The sequence below is a fragment of the Perognathus longimembris genome, chromosome 1 (assembly GCF_023159225.1).
Source record: "Perognathus longimembris pacificus isolate PPM17 chromosome 1, ASM2315922v1, whole genome shotgun sequence".
Lineage (NCBI taxonomy): Eukaryota > Metazoa > Chordata > Mammalia > Rodentia > Heteromyidae > Perognathus > Perognathus longimembris.
This window is the reverse complement of record NC_063161.1, coordinates 15,277,877-15,295,119: the sequence shown is the minus strand read 5'-3', so window position 1 is coordinate 15,295,119 and position 17,243 is coordinate 15,277,877. Positions and strand designations below refer to the sequence as shown.

The following is a 17,243-nucleotide window of genomic DNA, read 5'->3' as shown; positions in this document are numbered from 1 at the left end:
CCATTTTCTAGCTATGACAAATTGTGCTGCCATGAACATTGTTGTGCTGGTGGCTTTAGTGTGTTCTTGTTTGTAGTCTTTTGGGTAGATGCCCAAAAGTGGGGCTGCTGGGTCATAGGGGAGCTCTATGTTTAGCCTTCTGAGGAATCTCCACACCGCTTTCCAGAGTGGCATAACCAGTTTACATTCCCACCAACAATGAAGTAGGGTTCCCTTTGGCCACATCCTCTCCAACATTTGTTATTGTTAGTTTTCTTGGCATAGGACATTCTTACTGGGGTGAAATGGAATCTTAATGTTGTTTTGATTTTCATTTCTTTTATGGCCAGTGATGTAGAGCACTTTTTCATATGTCTCTTGGCCATTCGCATTTCCTCATCAGAGAAGTCCTTCTGGAGTAGATTTCTGAACATGCTTTAAAACATCAGTAGATCACCATCCAGCAAAAGCCAACCCCTGTCTTCTGTGTGCACTGCCCATCTTATCCCTGGTCAAGCCTCAAATCTTATCTTTATCAAAGCAGATGGGGAACAATCTTTTAACAAGGCAGAAAGTTAGACTTTGGGACCTTTAACTCTCTTGATTTTTCAAAAATAAGGAAAAATGCCTTTATAATTATCTTCTAGCATTAGATACAATTCTCTGAACTACTGTGATAAACAATCTCAACACAAAATCAAACCAGGTTTTCCCAAACCCAGTATAATACCAGTGGGGGAAAAACTGGTAGCATTGTATCCCTGGCAACATTGGGGGTAAGTGTGAGCTTGGCATTGTATCCCTAGCAACATTGGGAGTAAGTGTGAGCGTAGCATTGTGTCCCTGGCAACATCGGGTTATGTGAGAGCTTGGCATTGTATCCCTAGCAACATTGGGAGTAAGTGCGAGCTTTCCCTGAACCCCTGGAAGAAGATTACAGAACTGAGGAAGAATAAAGCAGAAATGTCAGGCTTATACAGTAAATCTAAGATATAATCCTTTTATATTTATAACTGGCTTCAACAATGTACCCCCTACATGTCTAGAAGAGTAGGCATTGTTGTTTTTTTCTTTTGGGGCCTTCCCATTTCTAAAGGAATTTGAGTTAAAGTACAGTCTTGTATTTATGACTCAGGCAAGCCAAGACCAGCTCTCAGCAATGGCACTTCCTAGCTGTGTGATGATAATTAAGATTTGCAAATAACATAGTGAAACCCATTAAAATCATGAAAAGGGGGGAGGGAATAAAAGCAATAGAGGGGGGTGGATGATCAAAGCACATTATATGCATGTTTGTAATTATCCAAATGCAACTTTTGTAGAGTTAATGTAGACTAATTTTTAAAAGAATAGATGGTTAGCCACAATGGCAAAAATATCCCAGCGTTTCAACCCTGGTATTCAACTTAGCATATGCATCTGAAAGGGAAATTTTTCTGTATAAGACTCTCTAAAGGGGCTGGGAATATGGCTTAGTGGTACAGTACTCACCTTGCATGCATGAAGCCCCGGGTTCGATTCCTCAGCACCACATAAACAGAAAAAGCTGGAAGTGGCACTGGGACTCAAGTGGTAGAGTGCTAACTTTGAGTGAAAAGGAAGCTAGGAACAATGCTCAGGCTCTGAGTCCAAGCCCCAGGACTAGCAAAATAAATAAATAAATAAATAAAATAAAACAAAGACTCTCTAATGCCTTACCGAGATGGAAATATAACTCAATGGGCATTTTCTTCCTCTTTGCATAGTGATAACTATGGTTCTATTTTCCAAAAAGAAGTTTGTGTTAATTAGGATAAGTATAGTTAGATAGTATAAAATACAAACTCCCAACTCCACATATGTCAATTCCTAAACCCCAAACTCTACAAATGTCATTCAGTAGAATCCAGTCAAATAATCCAGGCTGGCAGGCAGTTTTTGATACTCTTACTCCTATGGTTGGGTAGGTTCCTTACTTCTTGGGGCTCCATTTTCTTCTGAATTATATTTATCCAGGGAAAATGAAAGGTAGTTCAGGGAAGATATGCCTACTTTGCGTGAGTTCCCTGTAAGGTTTGCCGAAAGGAGACCACCACATGGTTTAGACAGAAAAGAGTATACTGCAGGGGAGAGCAAACTGTCAGCCCAGATGAGATGGAGGCATGCAGAGAGCGAGAGGAGAAGAGAAGAGAGGGTCATTATGGTTGAGAAGGATTATATAGGGGAAGGCAGGGAAGTGAGACCACAGTGGATGCAGAAGTGAACAGTGAGCTTGGGGAGCTTCTCACTGTCCAAAGAGGCATGACTGTGGCAGTTCAGGAAGTGACCTCAGAGGATGAGAAAGTGACCTCAGAGTCTGGGGTCCTTTGCTGATTCACAGTCAGGTGATTGACAGCCAGTGGTTTGGGGCAGGTGATTTCTGGTAAGGCTACAAAGAGGAAGGGGGGGAGTGGGCTGTTCTCCTGGACAGACCTAACACTCACTTCTGCCCATTTTCTATTGACCAAAAATGTGGGTCATAGCTACGTCTGATTACAATGAATGTTGAGAAATGTAATCTAAGTCAAAGAGGATAAGTAGAAATGTTTTAAGAAATGCATAAAGTGTGATGCAAATCTACTTCAAATAGGCAATAATTGTTCTACTTGGGAGAGTGATTAAAGAAGCTGTAACCTGCAGACCCTTGTGTGTCACATAAGCTATAGAAGGCAACTATCTCAATGTATTCTGAGTCAAGAGTATCCTGATATGGCGGACCCCCTTACTGCAATTTGGCTTTCCTTCATTTCCATAATCTGTGGCAAACTGTGATCCAAAAAAAATTTTTAATGGAAAATTCCAGAGATTAAAAATGCCATAGGTTTGAAGTGGCTTATGTTCTAAATACAGTGATGAAATTTCACACTATCCACTCAAATTTGCCCGTGATGTGAATCATCCAGACTTTATTCCGCATTCTACATTGGACGTACTCACTGGCCACTACCTGCACACCGACCAGTCACTGAGCAGCCATCTCTGCTCAGACTGACCGTCCCAGCATCACAGCTGCGGTCCCAGGCATCTTTGGAGGTCTTAGGAGATACACCCCAAAGATTCCCCAAAGGGGAAATAACTGTCCCGGAACGTGACCCCTGATCCCACCTATATCTGAAGAAGGAAAAAGACCCCAATTTCCCTAATGTGTCACCAGTATCATCAGATGATGATGATTTGGTAGTGACATCGACGCCCTCAGGTGAACCTCATTTGTGGGAAGGTTAGATAACTGTACAAGGTGGAGATGAGGGTAGAAAAGGGGGAGGAAAAACCTGCTAAACTGTCGTGTGAGTGAAATTAAGAAAAGTTTGAGCTGCTGTGGCTTGAGATGGTTCTATCTAAGATCTGAAAGGGACATGAAATACAGGTTACTGTGTCTTCCTGCCTTCAGCGAAACACCACAGTGGTCACGTGATATTTATCTCCTTTCACATTGCTAAAGTATCCTCATCGTAAGATGAGGTTAGGCCATTCTAATGGGAAGATCCAACATCCTTCACGATTGTGAAAAGCCCCATGATGACATCTCTCTTAGGTAAGTCTGAAGTGAACATTACAGGCTGGTGGACAGTTAGGCTCCATATAGTCACTTAGGGGCTCCTATAAAAGAGTCAGTTGTGTGTTTTCCAAATCTTGGCATCATTTGCCTGATCTCTTTGTATCACTTGGGTTAAGATAGAAAGAGAATGTGCGGGAAATATGCCAGTGCTTTAAGGTATCAGCATAGCAAACAAATAGTACACATCTTATTACTCCTGTTCATATTCCACCTGAGAGAACTTTCCTTTGGCCCCATCCGCCTTCAGGAAATATAGTCCAGCCAGATGTGGTAGCACATGACTGTAATCCTAGTTCATCTGGATACTGAGAGCTGAAGAATCACAATTTAAGGCTATCCAGGCAAAACATTACTGAGATCACATTTCAACAAATAAATTGTGAGTGGCGATATGTATTGGTAATCCCATCATGTGCTAGACACTTAGGGAGTATCACAGTCTGAGGCTGGCCCTGAGGAAAAAGTGCAAGAACTTGTGTGAAAAATAGTGAAACAGGAAAATGGCAAGGCATGATTCAAGTGGTAGAGAGCTTACTGACCAAGCATGAGGTTGTGAGTTCAAACTCTAGTACTGAATATATACATGGAGTTAATTATACACACATACACACACACACACACACACACACACACACACATCTTGAAAAATACAGTATAGTTGATTTGCCATGCTCCCAGAAATAACTTTTACTGTGGAAGAAAGAAGGAAATATGAGGAAGAAATATTGAGTCCATGCAAATAAGTAATGGGAATTGGAGTGGTAGAATCATATTTTCTTTAAGACAAAAGAGAAGCATTAGCATTACTATTATTATTTACCTATTTGTTATTTATGGATAAACCATTCAGGAAATATAACCACCTGTTTTTCAAACATCTTTTAATTTTTGTAAGCTTAAGAAAGGAATAATTAACATCAAATACAAATACATTAAAATATATTTAAGCAAATACTTAAGATGATAAATGTTACATGATAAAGGCAGATTAATGATAGATATGAGTAAATAGGAAGGTAGGTAGGTGGGTAAGTAGGTAAATAGATACATAGTCACTTTTGTTTTGGTCTTTGTTTTTCTATCTCTTCTTGCCTGTTTTTTACCAATAAGAAATATAATTTTAACAAGGTTTTCTATATTTTTATATCACAGTGGTTTTGTCCCCAAATAAGTCTGTTCAGCTTCAACTTGCCAACTAGCTTAATTTAATCCTAAATGAAATCTCTATTTTTTGTTACATTTAACTCAAGCTTAATAATTCTCAGAAGCCGCTCCTTGTTGAGTGAAGGCTAGCTATCGATTCTGATATTCAAGGATGCTTACAATTGTCATTTGCTACAATGGCTTCATCACTAGTGACACCACTAATAGCATTGCTTTACTTGACTCTGAACTGTCCTTGTCTTTCTCTGTCTGTTCCAGCAACAGTTTTCCTAGAATTTTGGAAAAGACGTCGAGCAGTGATTGCTTATGACTGGGATTTGATAGACTGGGAGGAAGAGGAGGTTTGTATCATTTACCTCAGAAGTGGTTTAAAAGCAGATTTCCAAGAAATGCACTCTTGGAGCCATTCCTCTTGGATGTGTGCCAGCACTGAGGTTTACTGAGTAAACATTTTCAGTACCTGTCTTCTCAGGAAGCTAGAAGCTGGGCCAAGAAAACCCAGCAGAATTTGTTTCAGTAAGCATGGTGCTCAAACTCAAGGTCTCAGAATGCTACCCACGTCAGGCTAAGCTACCACCACAGCCCCATTATTTAACATAACACTTTGAGTGAGACAGTTCACAGGCAGGTAGAAGTACAAGGTTTGTTAGTGCCATCTTTCCTAGCCTTCTTGTTTAAATTTTTTTCATTATTACTATCTTTAGGTAGTTATACAGAAGTTTCAACTCAACATGTCAGCTTCTAAGTACAATGCACCTTGATCATTGTCATCCTTCCTTCATTCTCTCCCATCTGCCCCAACTCCCACCCATTCTCTCACATTACTTGTTTCCATTTTCACATACATACATTGAATATTATGACTGTTGCTGCCCACTCTTTCTCTTTCTTAAATAGCATATTATCTTTGCTTTAGTAGGAAGAAGTTGTTCACTTTTCAGCTCTCTTAAAAGGCCAAAGCAACATTTCTATGGGTACCCCAGTACCCAGTTCAGTACCCAGATATTGAGGCTTAGAATTATATCAAATGTCAAATGCTGTGAAGAAACCTCTCCTGGGTGGTAGTACTAAGGATGCAGTACTTCCTGGGGGTGGTGTATAAACATAAGGCAAGCTGTAGATAGAGCTGCCCATGAGGAAAAACTTGGCTCCTTGGGCTTCACTTTCTCAGCAGCCTTTTTCCATCCTGTATCTGTTCTTCAAGTGATTGGTTTCCAAGCACTCAAGCCTGGATCTCTAAACCCACTACATGGGTTGACTGCTGAGTTGGTCCAGTTGACTTTGTTTCATGGGGTTGTAGAAGATTATTATTTCCTAACTGCACAAAACCTCTTCAGTGCCTCATAATGTCTCTGTTTGTTCCATAGGAAGAAATACGACCCCAGTTTGAAGCCAAGTATTCCAAGAAAGAGCGGATGAATCCCATTTCGGGAAAGCCAGAACCTTATCAAGCATTTGCTGATAAATGCAGCAGACTTATTGTTTCTGCATCTGGAATCTTTTTCATGGTTTGAAACTTTAAAAAAAAACTCTTTAATTGCATAAAGTTTGGATCCATAGAATGGTAGTAACAGTTAACCCTGTCAGGTGTTTGCTTAATTCTGAAAAAAAAAAAAAAAAAAATAGACACTGTAGTAGTTAATCCTCACATCTCCACCTTGTGGTCCGGAATAGTACTGCGATTCTCATATTAGGGAGAGCAAATGAGACTGAAAGGTCAAGGGGCTTAGCCAAGGGTCCACTAACAAGAGCTCAGACCATCCACTCTTGTCTCATGTCCTTCCCACTTGTTATTCCCTAGTATGACTTGTTGAAAGGATTTGAAAATATAGAGTATAGAGTAATGGTTCTCAAATGTTTTCCATACCTGGAAATAAGAAATCAATCATTTGTCATAATCCAGCATATACTATGTAAATATATGTACAAAACAGAATATAATTACAAAAACAATGCTTATATTTGGGGGGGGTAGTTGTGGGGCTTGAGCTCAGGGCCTAGGTTCTGTCCCTGAGCTCTTTTGCTTAAGACTAGTACTCTACCATTTTGAACCACAGTGACACTTCCAGTTTTCTGGTGGTTATTTAAAGATAAGGGTCTCATGGAGTTTCCTGCCTGAACTGGCTTCAAAAACCTCAATGCAGATTGGGAATGTGTCTTAGTGGTAGAGTGCTCGCCTTGCATGCACGAAGCCCTGGATTCAATTCCTTAGTACTACATAAACAGAAAAAGCCAGAAGTGGTGCTGTGGCTCAAGTGGTTGGGTGTTAGCCTTGAGCAAAAAGAAGCCAGGGACAGTGCTCCAGTCCTGAGTCCAAGCCCCAGGACTGGAAAAAAATAAAATAAAACAAAACACAAAAAAACCTCAATGCTCAGATCTCAGCCTCCTGAGTATTACAGGCATGAGCTACCAGCACTAGGCCATCCTCCTCTTTATAACCGGCAGCCAACTCTGACGCTTTTGTTTACGGTCTAGTTTCTGATGCCAGACAGCACCTCCTAGAATTGATTTCCTGACTTTCTAATGGTCACATCTGTTGAAAACACTAACTTCCAGCAGAGTTGTGTTTTCCTAGGAAGTATATGACCAACTTTAACTAGTAATTACTGAACAGAACATCAACAAATTTGTCAGAAATAACATCTCAGAACAATAAGGGATAGTTATGATCCTCCTTTCTTCTTTTCAAATGGCCAGTATGTAAACACATGCTCCCAGACTACTAGCACAGGAAGGACAAGACTCCCACAAATCTAGACATTCTCCCCCTTTCTGTCATTAAAGAAATGAGAGAGATGAACATGAAACAGGTTGTCTAGAGTCCTATGGCTCTTGAGATTGAAATTCATACCCCTCCACAGATACCATGGTATAAGTAGTCGTGTGCTATGCTGTCACTTCTATATGCTCCATATTTAGTGTTTCATTTCTCACAGAAGATGTAGAGACATGGATTAAGCTCTCCTATTGTTCAGATGGGGAGCTTGTGGCACAGGATGCTGAAGCATGGAGAGAATAAGTGTGCCTGAGGTCACACTGCTGGGTAACAGCTAGGCCAGGACTCTGCTCCATCTTCTAACACTCCTTACCCTTATCTTCACCCACATCCAACCTAGCTCCCTAGCAGCACCTCTGGAATTAAGATGTGGGCAGGTTTTTGTTTCTTTGTTTTACTATTGTTGTTGTTGTTGTTGTTGTTGTTGTTGTTGTTTTTGGCCAGTCCTGGGGCTTGGACTCAGGGCCTGAGCACTGTCCCTGGCTTCTTTTTGCTCAAGGCTAGCACTCTACTACTTGAGCCACAGCGCCCCTTCTGGCCATTTTCTGTATATGTGGTGCTGGGGAATTGAACCCAGGGCCTCATGTTTACAAGGCAAGCACTCTTGCCACTAGGCCATATCCTCAGCCCCCTTACTATTGTTGTCAGTATTATTTGGGCTAGTTCTAGCTAGGCCTCATACTCAAGTTTTAGAATATATCAGCTCTAGAAGTAAGCAGAAAATAAAGACAAAATCCACTGTAAAGAGACCATCTTGAAGCCTCTGGATTTATCATTCAGCTTTTGAAAATTCAGTAGATTAAGATCTCGAAGATGTATTACGGAAGTCACCTAATAAAAGCCACAAATCACTTGGTGGATCCCAGATCCATATTGTTTTGTAGAGATAGATTTGTTCTCAAATATGCAGTCTATGTGCATAGATGGCTAGGAAGATCTCACGTGCCTATCACATACTTAGTCAATTCAATAACAAATGACTAAGCAGGAACCACACACCTGAAGTCAGGCCAAGGTACTGTCAAAACAGTGGTAGACAAATAGAGACTACCTGTGCCTTGTGGAGTTAGGGAGTTGAGGAAATTGTTAATAATTAGTCATATAAACAGTTGACAATTGTAAAATAGTATCCTGAAAGGTACCATGTAGTAGCAACAAAGAAATGATCTGGGGATTGTGAAACGTTTAGTGATAAAATGGTGCTTGAGCTCAGAAGTGAATATGGGTGAGTTAGTGTTAACTAAGCCATGTGCACGTGTGTGCCCAAAGATAATTGGGTAGACAATAAAATTAAAGTAGATAATATTGAAGACTAGGGATCTTAGCTCATTCGAAGCAATGAGAAAAGGTATGAGGTCCCCAAGTAGCAGAGAGCAGAGAATGGGTTCCTAAGTGGATCGTAGGAGTCTTGTAGGGTGTTGTTGGGGTTTTTAAGCAGAGATTAATCCAAAAAATAATAGTTATAAGTCATTATACACAAAAGCATAACAAGTCATAAAGTATTTATGGACCTGTTCTATTGAATATTTTGCTTGCAACAGTGTCATTCCACAACTTACATAGATGTTCAGCTTCGAAGCAATGTGATTTTTCTGTTTGAGGCCAAAGAAAATGCACACAAAAGCCAGGCACCAGTGGCTCATGCCTATAATCCTAGCTACTGGAGAGGGTGAGAGCTGAGAATCGCAGTTTGAGGCCAGCCAGGGCAAAAAGTCTGTGAGAATCTTATCTCCAATAAACTATTCAGAAAAAGCCAGCAGTAGTACTGTAGCTCAAATGGTAGAGCGCTAGCCTTGAGCACAAAGAGACTCAGGGACCATGTCCAGGCCCTGAGTTCAAGCCTTAAGAACCACAGCAAAAAAAAAAAAAAAAAAAAAAAAAAGATACACACAAAAGTTAGTGTTCACCATAATACAAAGCTGGCATTTCCTTGAGGCCTGAGGGGTCTTGGTGACTCAGTTCCACTTTACTTTATTTCTTTTTGTCACCAGAGGATTTTCAGAAGCACAAATGGCCTGTGTGGGACATCTCCCCTGGGGCTCACGGGGTCTCTGCTGTCTTCTTCCCTTTCAGATCTGCGTGGTGATTGCTGCTGTGTTCGGGATCGTCATTTACCGGGTGGTGACTGTCAGCACTTTTGCTGCCTTTAAGTGGGCATTAATCAGGAATAACTCTCAGGTCGCAACCACGGGGACTGCTGTGTGTATCAATTTTTGTATCATTATGTTGCTGAACGTGGTAAGTGAGCTGGAAGGTAACTAACCAGAAGGGTGGAAGTATGTAGGCTGCCCAGATAGTTCTCTTCTGTTTCTAGAAAGATCCTAGGATGTAGGTCTGGTGGGAAGATGCATTCCAGCCTGGCGTTTCAGAGGCTTTATTCATAGCTAAGCTCCAGGCTCATCTGCACAGTAAGACTGGGCAAAGCATTGAACTTGTCTGAATCTTAGTTTCCTGGTATATCCAGAGGTAACACTTCCTGTTAGGGTAACATGGATGAAGAATGAATGTATTTAGGGGCTGGGCTTGCCTAGCAAGTGCAACATCCTGTGTTCAGTCCCCAGCACCCAAAAAGAAAAGACAGAAGAAAAATACAGTTCAAACAAACAAACAAAAGAATGTGCTCAGAGGACCCAGATCCAATAGCCAAGCAATCATAGTCTCCGCATCCTTATTTGTATCTATCTTAAGTCGGAGCCAGTGTGCTGCGATGTTCATATCATTACAACACTGGGACTTTCTAAAGGCCAATTAGTTTAACACCACTATCAGTATAGTAGTGTTATTTATTTAGATGGGCATGTCATACCCCTTCAATCCTGAATTCCAGTAAAACCCTGAGTGATTCCCAAGGCAATTCAACCTACCAAGCAACAAAGGACTTTAACTAACGAATATGGATGATACAAACATACAAAATAAAAGTAGTGCCTATTTAAAAAAATAGGTGGTACGTTACTAATAGTGTTAAAACAGAGTGGCTTTTCTATTGCTTTAGAAAAAAGATCTCAAGATTAGACATTGTTCCAAAAAAGAAAAAGGAAGGGAGAGAGAGGTGGGAAGAACAATTGTCCATCATTGTGATGGGACAATTATGATGGGGTATCTACTTGGCCATGTGAAGACTGAAATAGATGCTTAGCACTGCCTAGCCCTCCATCCCTCCCCATGTGGTCTTCATGTTAGTTGTGGAATACACAGACAGAGGCACAGTGATTCATATGAAACTGAACCAAAGAAACAGGAGATTGGCAGCTCATGCCTTAATTCCAACTACTCAGAAGCCTCATATCTGTAGGATTATGTTTTGAAGGCTACACAGGCAGAAAAATCTAAGAGACTCTGTCTCCAATTAGCCAGCAAAGCTCCAAAGCTCAAGTGGTTAGAATACCACCCATGAGCTTAAAAAAAAAAAATACTAAGATCTCAAAGCCCAGAGTTCAAGCTCTGGTTCTGGAAAAACAAAACAAAGCATCCAGAGGCTTGAAAGGTTCCATCCAAATAGTATGGTAGGCAGTAAATTCCTGCCTACTGACTGTGTTTTTATTATCATGTTTTGCTGAAATTTAATTTCAGGCTAGAGAGGTATCCCAGTAGTAGTATTCCTGTTGAACACATACAAAGCCCTGGTATTTGATCCCCAGCACCACTACGACCACTACTGCTACTAATAATAATAATATTTAAATTTAAGGGTTAGGAATGTGGCTTAGTGGTAGAGTGCTTGCCTCACATGCATGAAGCCCTGGGTTCTATTTCTTAGCACCATATACATAGAAAAGCCAGAAGTGGGCACTGTGGCTCAAGTGGTAGACTACTAGCCTTAAGCAAAAAAGAAGCCAGGGACAGTGTTCAGGCCAAATCCAAGCCCTAGAACTGGCAAAATAATAATAGTAATAATAATAATATTTTAATTTATGCCTGTTTTGAAGAAACAAATGTGTGCATTCAGAGATTTTATGACTACATGCTGGTCCATGCTTATTAAGCAGGGACTGATGTAGACAGACTGATTCTTCATTTAGCTAGAATCTACTGCTCAGGTAATTTACTTGAAGAGACACAGACAAGAAAAGATGACGTCAACTGACACAAAGAGGGGAGTGGGTAAGATAATCACCCACTAGCTACAGGCCTCACAGAGCACCTGCTACATGCTAAGAACAAGATGCCTAGATATTGTACATATTTTACCCAACAAAAACTTCAGAGTATCCAACATGGATGACGTTGAGTTCACCACTCCAGCTAACATGTATTATTTGCAAGAATCCCCTTTAGGATAGAGTTTCATTTTAAATACATTGTGAACACCTTCAATTCTCTGAGTTCCCAGCCATTACCAAACTAGAATAAGATTCTTAAGTCAAGACTACTGATAAGGGCAGAAAATGATAAGTGATAGCTGGGAAAGAAAGAAAAGAAAAGTCATCATTAAAGAAACAACAACAGCAGCATCCAGAACCCTTCTGTGCAGGGCCAGTTGCTCTGCCGTCCTGGCCCTCTCTCAACAACATTCCCTTCACAGCACACACAATTATGCTCTTGTCCTATGCCCTGAGGGTTCCAGAGTTACATTATGAGGGCAACCAAGTGTGTGATATGGTTTGGAACAGTTTTCATCAGAATATAAAAAAATAATAATTTATACTTAGAAAACAGCAGTAAAACAGATGGCAGACTAATGACCATCATGTAGCTTTAAACAGCCCAGAGCTAAAAATCTCCACTCATAGCCCACTAATGTAGATTTTATTTTTTACAGCGATCAAATTGTTTTACAACTACTTAGCATTTTGAGCCATAATGATTTTTAAAGTTCATGAATATCAACATTTAGGCATGGATTATTAATGCTTTTAAATTAACTGAATTTAAAAACTTTGAGAGCTATATTGATTTATACTCATTGAAGACTAATTTTTAAATAACATTATTATAATTATATATCCTATTTCCGACTCTTTGCTGGGCTTATCCAATCCTAGATGTGACAAGCAAAATCTATGTGGGATGCCTATTTTCTAGACACAACAAGGCATATTGACTTTTCTGTAGTACATGCACTAAAAATAAGATGCATGTTATTTTACAAAAGTTCCTCAGATCTTAACAAAAACAATCTTAATGCTTCTTAATGACCTGTTAGTTTGCATTTCATGCCATGTCTTGCAAAATAAATACTTCAAAGATAGATTGAATAAGATTGAGTTTTTTACTCTCATATTGTTTCAGTGCTGTTTTGTTTTACCAGTAGCCAAAGAGTATGGTGGTTGTTAACTAAATAAGCCAACACAGGATATATCCAAGAAGGAAAGTAAAAGTTATTACCCTTTTTATTCAGTGATTCTGCTATGAATCAAGAAGTTTCATTATATAGTAAACAGTGAGACTACAGTCTTGTTCCAAAAATCAGAAAACCAGAAAATGTTGCTTATATCAGAACAAGCTCACATATATTGAAATTTAAAAGATCCAACTGTGAGTTGCTTATTTAAAAGGACATGGATAGGCTGTAAGTTAAGAAAAAGAATAAGATATTTAATGTAAATGGAATCCAAAAGTAAGCAGAAGTAGCCATACTTATATCAGATAAAGCAGAGTTTAAATTAAAAGCAATAAAAACAAACAAGGACTACCATTGTATAATGATAAAGGGTTCAATTTAGCAAGCGAAAAAGGGAAGAATTTGTTGTTTGAAGTTTGGAAAGTTAAGATTTTTTTTTTCACCTGGCCTTATCAGAACTAACAATCCTGGATTCTATCTCAATTGCTTGATGAGGACTTGATCCTTTTTTTATAAACCAATCATCTGAGGACCCCTTGCTGGCCATTAGCCAGCATACACGTACTGGATGTGCATACACATCCTGACCAAAGTTCCTCTGTCCTTGTGTTTACATCCTCGATATCTGAATACATAAGATGGTCACTCATGCCATGGGCCGTCCTATATCCCTTCTTTTCACACTGATGTCCAGCATCTATTCCATGTTGACTTCCACATATTGCCCTTTTTCTAAATGCTGGTTTTTTCCAATGTGCCTACCCAAGCAACAATGGCATACTTTAACCCTCTAAGACTTTGAGACAAGTGTGTACATTCAACCACTTCAACAAGTGCAGGGCTCAGGTTTAGGCTAGTCACAGCAGAGGATCACAAGGGCCCAATAGCTATGCCCTTATGAACACATAAGATGATGCTAAGTGAAATGCCATGTGAAACCCTAGCTTCTTTTCTTGATGATCCTCTTGTATCCCCTTCCTGTGGTTGTCCCTATGCTATCACTGTATCTCATCTGAGTACCCTAGATACTGTATATACTGGTATTAGAACTAGGGAAGTGAAAGAGAATATCAAAATCGAGAGACAAAGGATAAAAAGACAAACGACTCCAAAAGCAATACTTGCAAAACCATTTGGTGTAAACCAACTGAACAACTCATGGGGGTAGAGGGAAAGGAGGAGGGGGAGGGGGAAATGAGGGAGGAGGTAACAAATAGTACAAGAAATATACCCAAGGCCTAACGTATGAAACTGTAACCTCTCTGTATATCACTTTGACAATAAACAATTAATTATTATTAAAAACAATAATAATAATAAACAAAGTGCAGGGCTACACGGGAGATATAAAAGATAAATTAGGGCTCAACACTCTAACTTTTCTTTTTCTTTTTTCTTTTTAATGGTAGTCCTGAGGCTTGAATTCAGGGCCTAGGCACTGTCCCTGAGCTGCTTTGTGTTCAAGTCTAATGCTCTACCACTTGAGCCACAGCACCATTTCCAGCCTTTTCTGAGTACTTAATTGGAAAGAAGAGTCTCATGGACTTTCCTGCCCTGGCTGGCTTTGAACCTTGATCATCAGATCTCAGCCTCCTGAGTAGCTAGGATTACAGGCGTGAGCCACAGCACCCAGCCAAAAATCTTAGTTTTAAAAAAGATTACCTCACCAGTTTGATCAAATGTTCCCTTATATAATTAATGTGAATGATACAATGGCCCTGTTATATAAAAATACAATTACAGTTTGTTATGGCCAAATAAATATGAGTAATATCTACCACAGAGTTTACTGCTGAAAATTACACCAATCTTTCAGCTCTCTTGGGCCCCAGAAGTCTCAGGTTTCTATGCACTAAATTTGATCTGATAGCCATATAAATCCTGTCATCATATAGAAAAGCATATTCTTTAATATAGAAAATAGTCATTGCTGAAGGTTTAGCGTTTTGTGATATGAGTGTTTCACTTGTGTTTAAAGATAGCAGAAACCTAAGACAAGATAATTCAGAGGTTCAGAAGGGCCATCAGGTCAGTCAACCCCAATACCCAGCTCCTATACGTGAAGGAAATGGCCTAAAAAGAGGTGAAAGAATGTGCCCAATTCTACATCTTGATGGGACATCAAGTTGTAATTAATTCTTGCCTGGAGAATTTTAAGCACTGTAACTACTTTGATCTAAATTTGATCTTAAGTCTTTGCATGGTCAAATTGACTAGACTAGTTTCCCTTTTCATTTATCCTCTTTCATTTTAGTGAAAGCAATTTTTTTCCTCAATCTCCTGCAGTTGGATTTGCCTGAAACTGTGTACCTTTGTACAACACACACACACACACACACACACACACACACACACACACATCTCGATCTCCCTGTTAGGACAATCCTTTTACCAGATAGCTGAGTGAATTCGGGGGGTCCCAGTGCTCCTATGGGAGAGCAAAGCCCTATAAGCTCTGGGAATTTCCATGAACATTTGTTCACCTCAGCATTTACAAATGCTATAATATAGAATTTACAGAACTCCATAAACATTAAGTTTGCAAAACCTTACATTAGAAGCAGTCTTAGAGAATTGCATCTTGGATGTTGAGACATGAGAACACGATGCCTGCCAAGCCTCCTTTAGCAAGCCGGGTAGTTTGTGGCAGACAGTTTTGCTGCCACAGAACTCTTCACCCCACAAGGGGAAGGGAGATTTTGCAAATAGCACAGGGGGAACTTACCTCTAATTTACCCTGAAAGAGCCCAGTTGTTCATGCTTGTGCAATGGATGGTTAGTGAAATTGTTGTCACACCTGATTACCTACTTCCTTTGTAATTATAGATTTTTAGAACATCTGCAGATCATTTGTTGAATCTCAGAAATTTGTTTTACAGCTCTATGAAAAAGTTGCACTGCTTCTGACAAACTTAGGTAAGTAAAACTCTTTTTATTGTACATAAAACATTACAATTCTAGCCAGGAACCAGTGGTTCAGGCCTATAATCCTAGCTACTCGGGAGGCTGAAATCTGAGAATCACAGTTCAAAGCCATCCCAGGTGTGAAAGCCCATAAAACACTTATCTCCAACTAACCACCAAAAAGCTGCAAGAGGAGTTGTGGCTCAAGTGATAGAGTACCAGCCTTGAGCAGACAAGCTCAAGGATAGCTCTCAAGCCCTGAGTTCAAGCCCTAGGGCAGGCAAAAAAAAAATGATCCAGAAAGTAAATTTCCAATGATTCCTTTCTCAAACACTGCTGCAAAGAAATGCATCTTTTACTTAGAATTTCATGCAACAAGTTTCCCTTTGCCCTCAAGAAGACATTTTAGTTGTGTAATAATTGAAGTATCTTTTCCACCTAGACCTTTAAAACCAGTCACAAGCACGATCTGTCATGAACATGAACTAATAATTTCGTTTTGTTTCTGTGGTACTGAGGAATAAAACCCAGTACCTCATGCATGCTAGGGAAGCACTGTACCTCTAAGCCACCTTCCAAGCCCTGTGAACCAATCATTTTAAGTAAGATTTCTCCCCATGCACATACACAAGATAGCATCACAAAGGTACATGGGTGTAAAGTGTGCTGCATCAATTAGAAAGTGATCATTTGCTGGAGCATGGATCAGATGTAGAACACCTGCTAAGCAAGCAAAAAGCCCTGAATTCAAGTCCAGAAGTAAAAATGAGATACCTTTACAACTTCTTCCCTCATCTGTAGTACAGCCTTACTCTGAAGTTGACAGGCAAACCACTTTACATTAGATTTTTCTCTTTCCATTTCCTTCTCAGATAAACTTCTGGAAAGAATTGATGGGGCAGAATGTTGAGCAAATGATTGGAAACTCTGGGTGTATGGAAACAGAGAACTGTTATTACATTAAATACATTTTCTCTGACCAGGTTGAGGTGGGGATTCAACTCCTAGGGAAAGCTCAGTGCCTCTGATGTGAAATTTCACGCTCGAAGTTTGACTTGGAGGGAAACCCTATCCATAATTTTCATTCACATCACAGCATCCAAAGAGGATTTGCTTAATGGAAGTTGAGATGGGATGGGATGGGGAATTGGTCCCTGGCTGAGGTCTGAGAATTGAACAACCTAGAAAGAGGTTTGAAGGAGATGCTCTAAAGATGAGACCACCCTCATAATGTTTGTGAGAAAGGAAAATGGTAGATAGGGTAAAGGTGTAACAGTCAAAACCTTCTAGTGTTGTAAAATTTGCATAATTCTAAAACTAGGAGCCATGGCCAAGGATTCCTTTAAAGCTGGGTGGGGAACCTGACCCCACACAGACCCCACCCCACCACAGAAAGAAGTCAAAAAGAAAAGGCAAAATGAACTCCCTTCAACTAGGCAGTGTTTGCTCCAAGCACTCCCGGCTTCTTGTAGCAAGGGGACAATCTGGTTATTCCATTCCTTCAGGTACATCAGTTGTCACTTGTCACCCAACCTTTGCTGGAGCTGCTCTGTGCACTA

At 40.0% G+C, this 17,243-nt stretch overlaps 1 protein-coding gene across 3 annotated transcripts in view; it reads left to right on the top strand.

The window, feature by feature from the left end:
• Ano4 (anoctamin 4) overlaps nucleotides 1-17,243 on the top strand; it is a 341,279-nt gene that overhangs the window by 296,130 nt on the left and 27,906 nt on the right. For all 3 annotated transcript variants that reach the window (XM_048357392.1, XM_048357385.1, XM_048357401.1), the window contains 4 exons: nucleotides 4,979-5,061; nucleotides 6,088-6,228; nucleotides 9,570-9,734; nucleotides 15,660-15,696. In XM_048357392.1, the coding sequence (XP_048213349.1) occupies nucleotides 4,979-5,061; nucleotides 6,088-6,228; nucleotides 9,570-9,734; nucleotides 15,660-15,696 (426 nt within the window). The remainder of the gene's footprint in view (nucleotides 1-4,978; nucleotides 5,062-6,087; nucleotides 6,229-9,569; nucleotides 9,735-15,659; nucleotides 15,697-17,243) is intronic.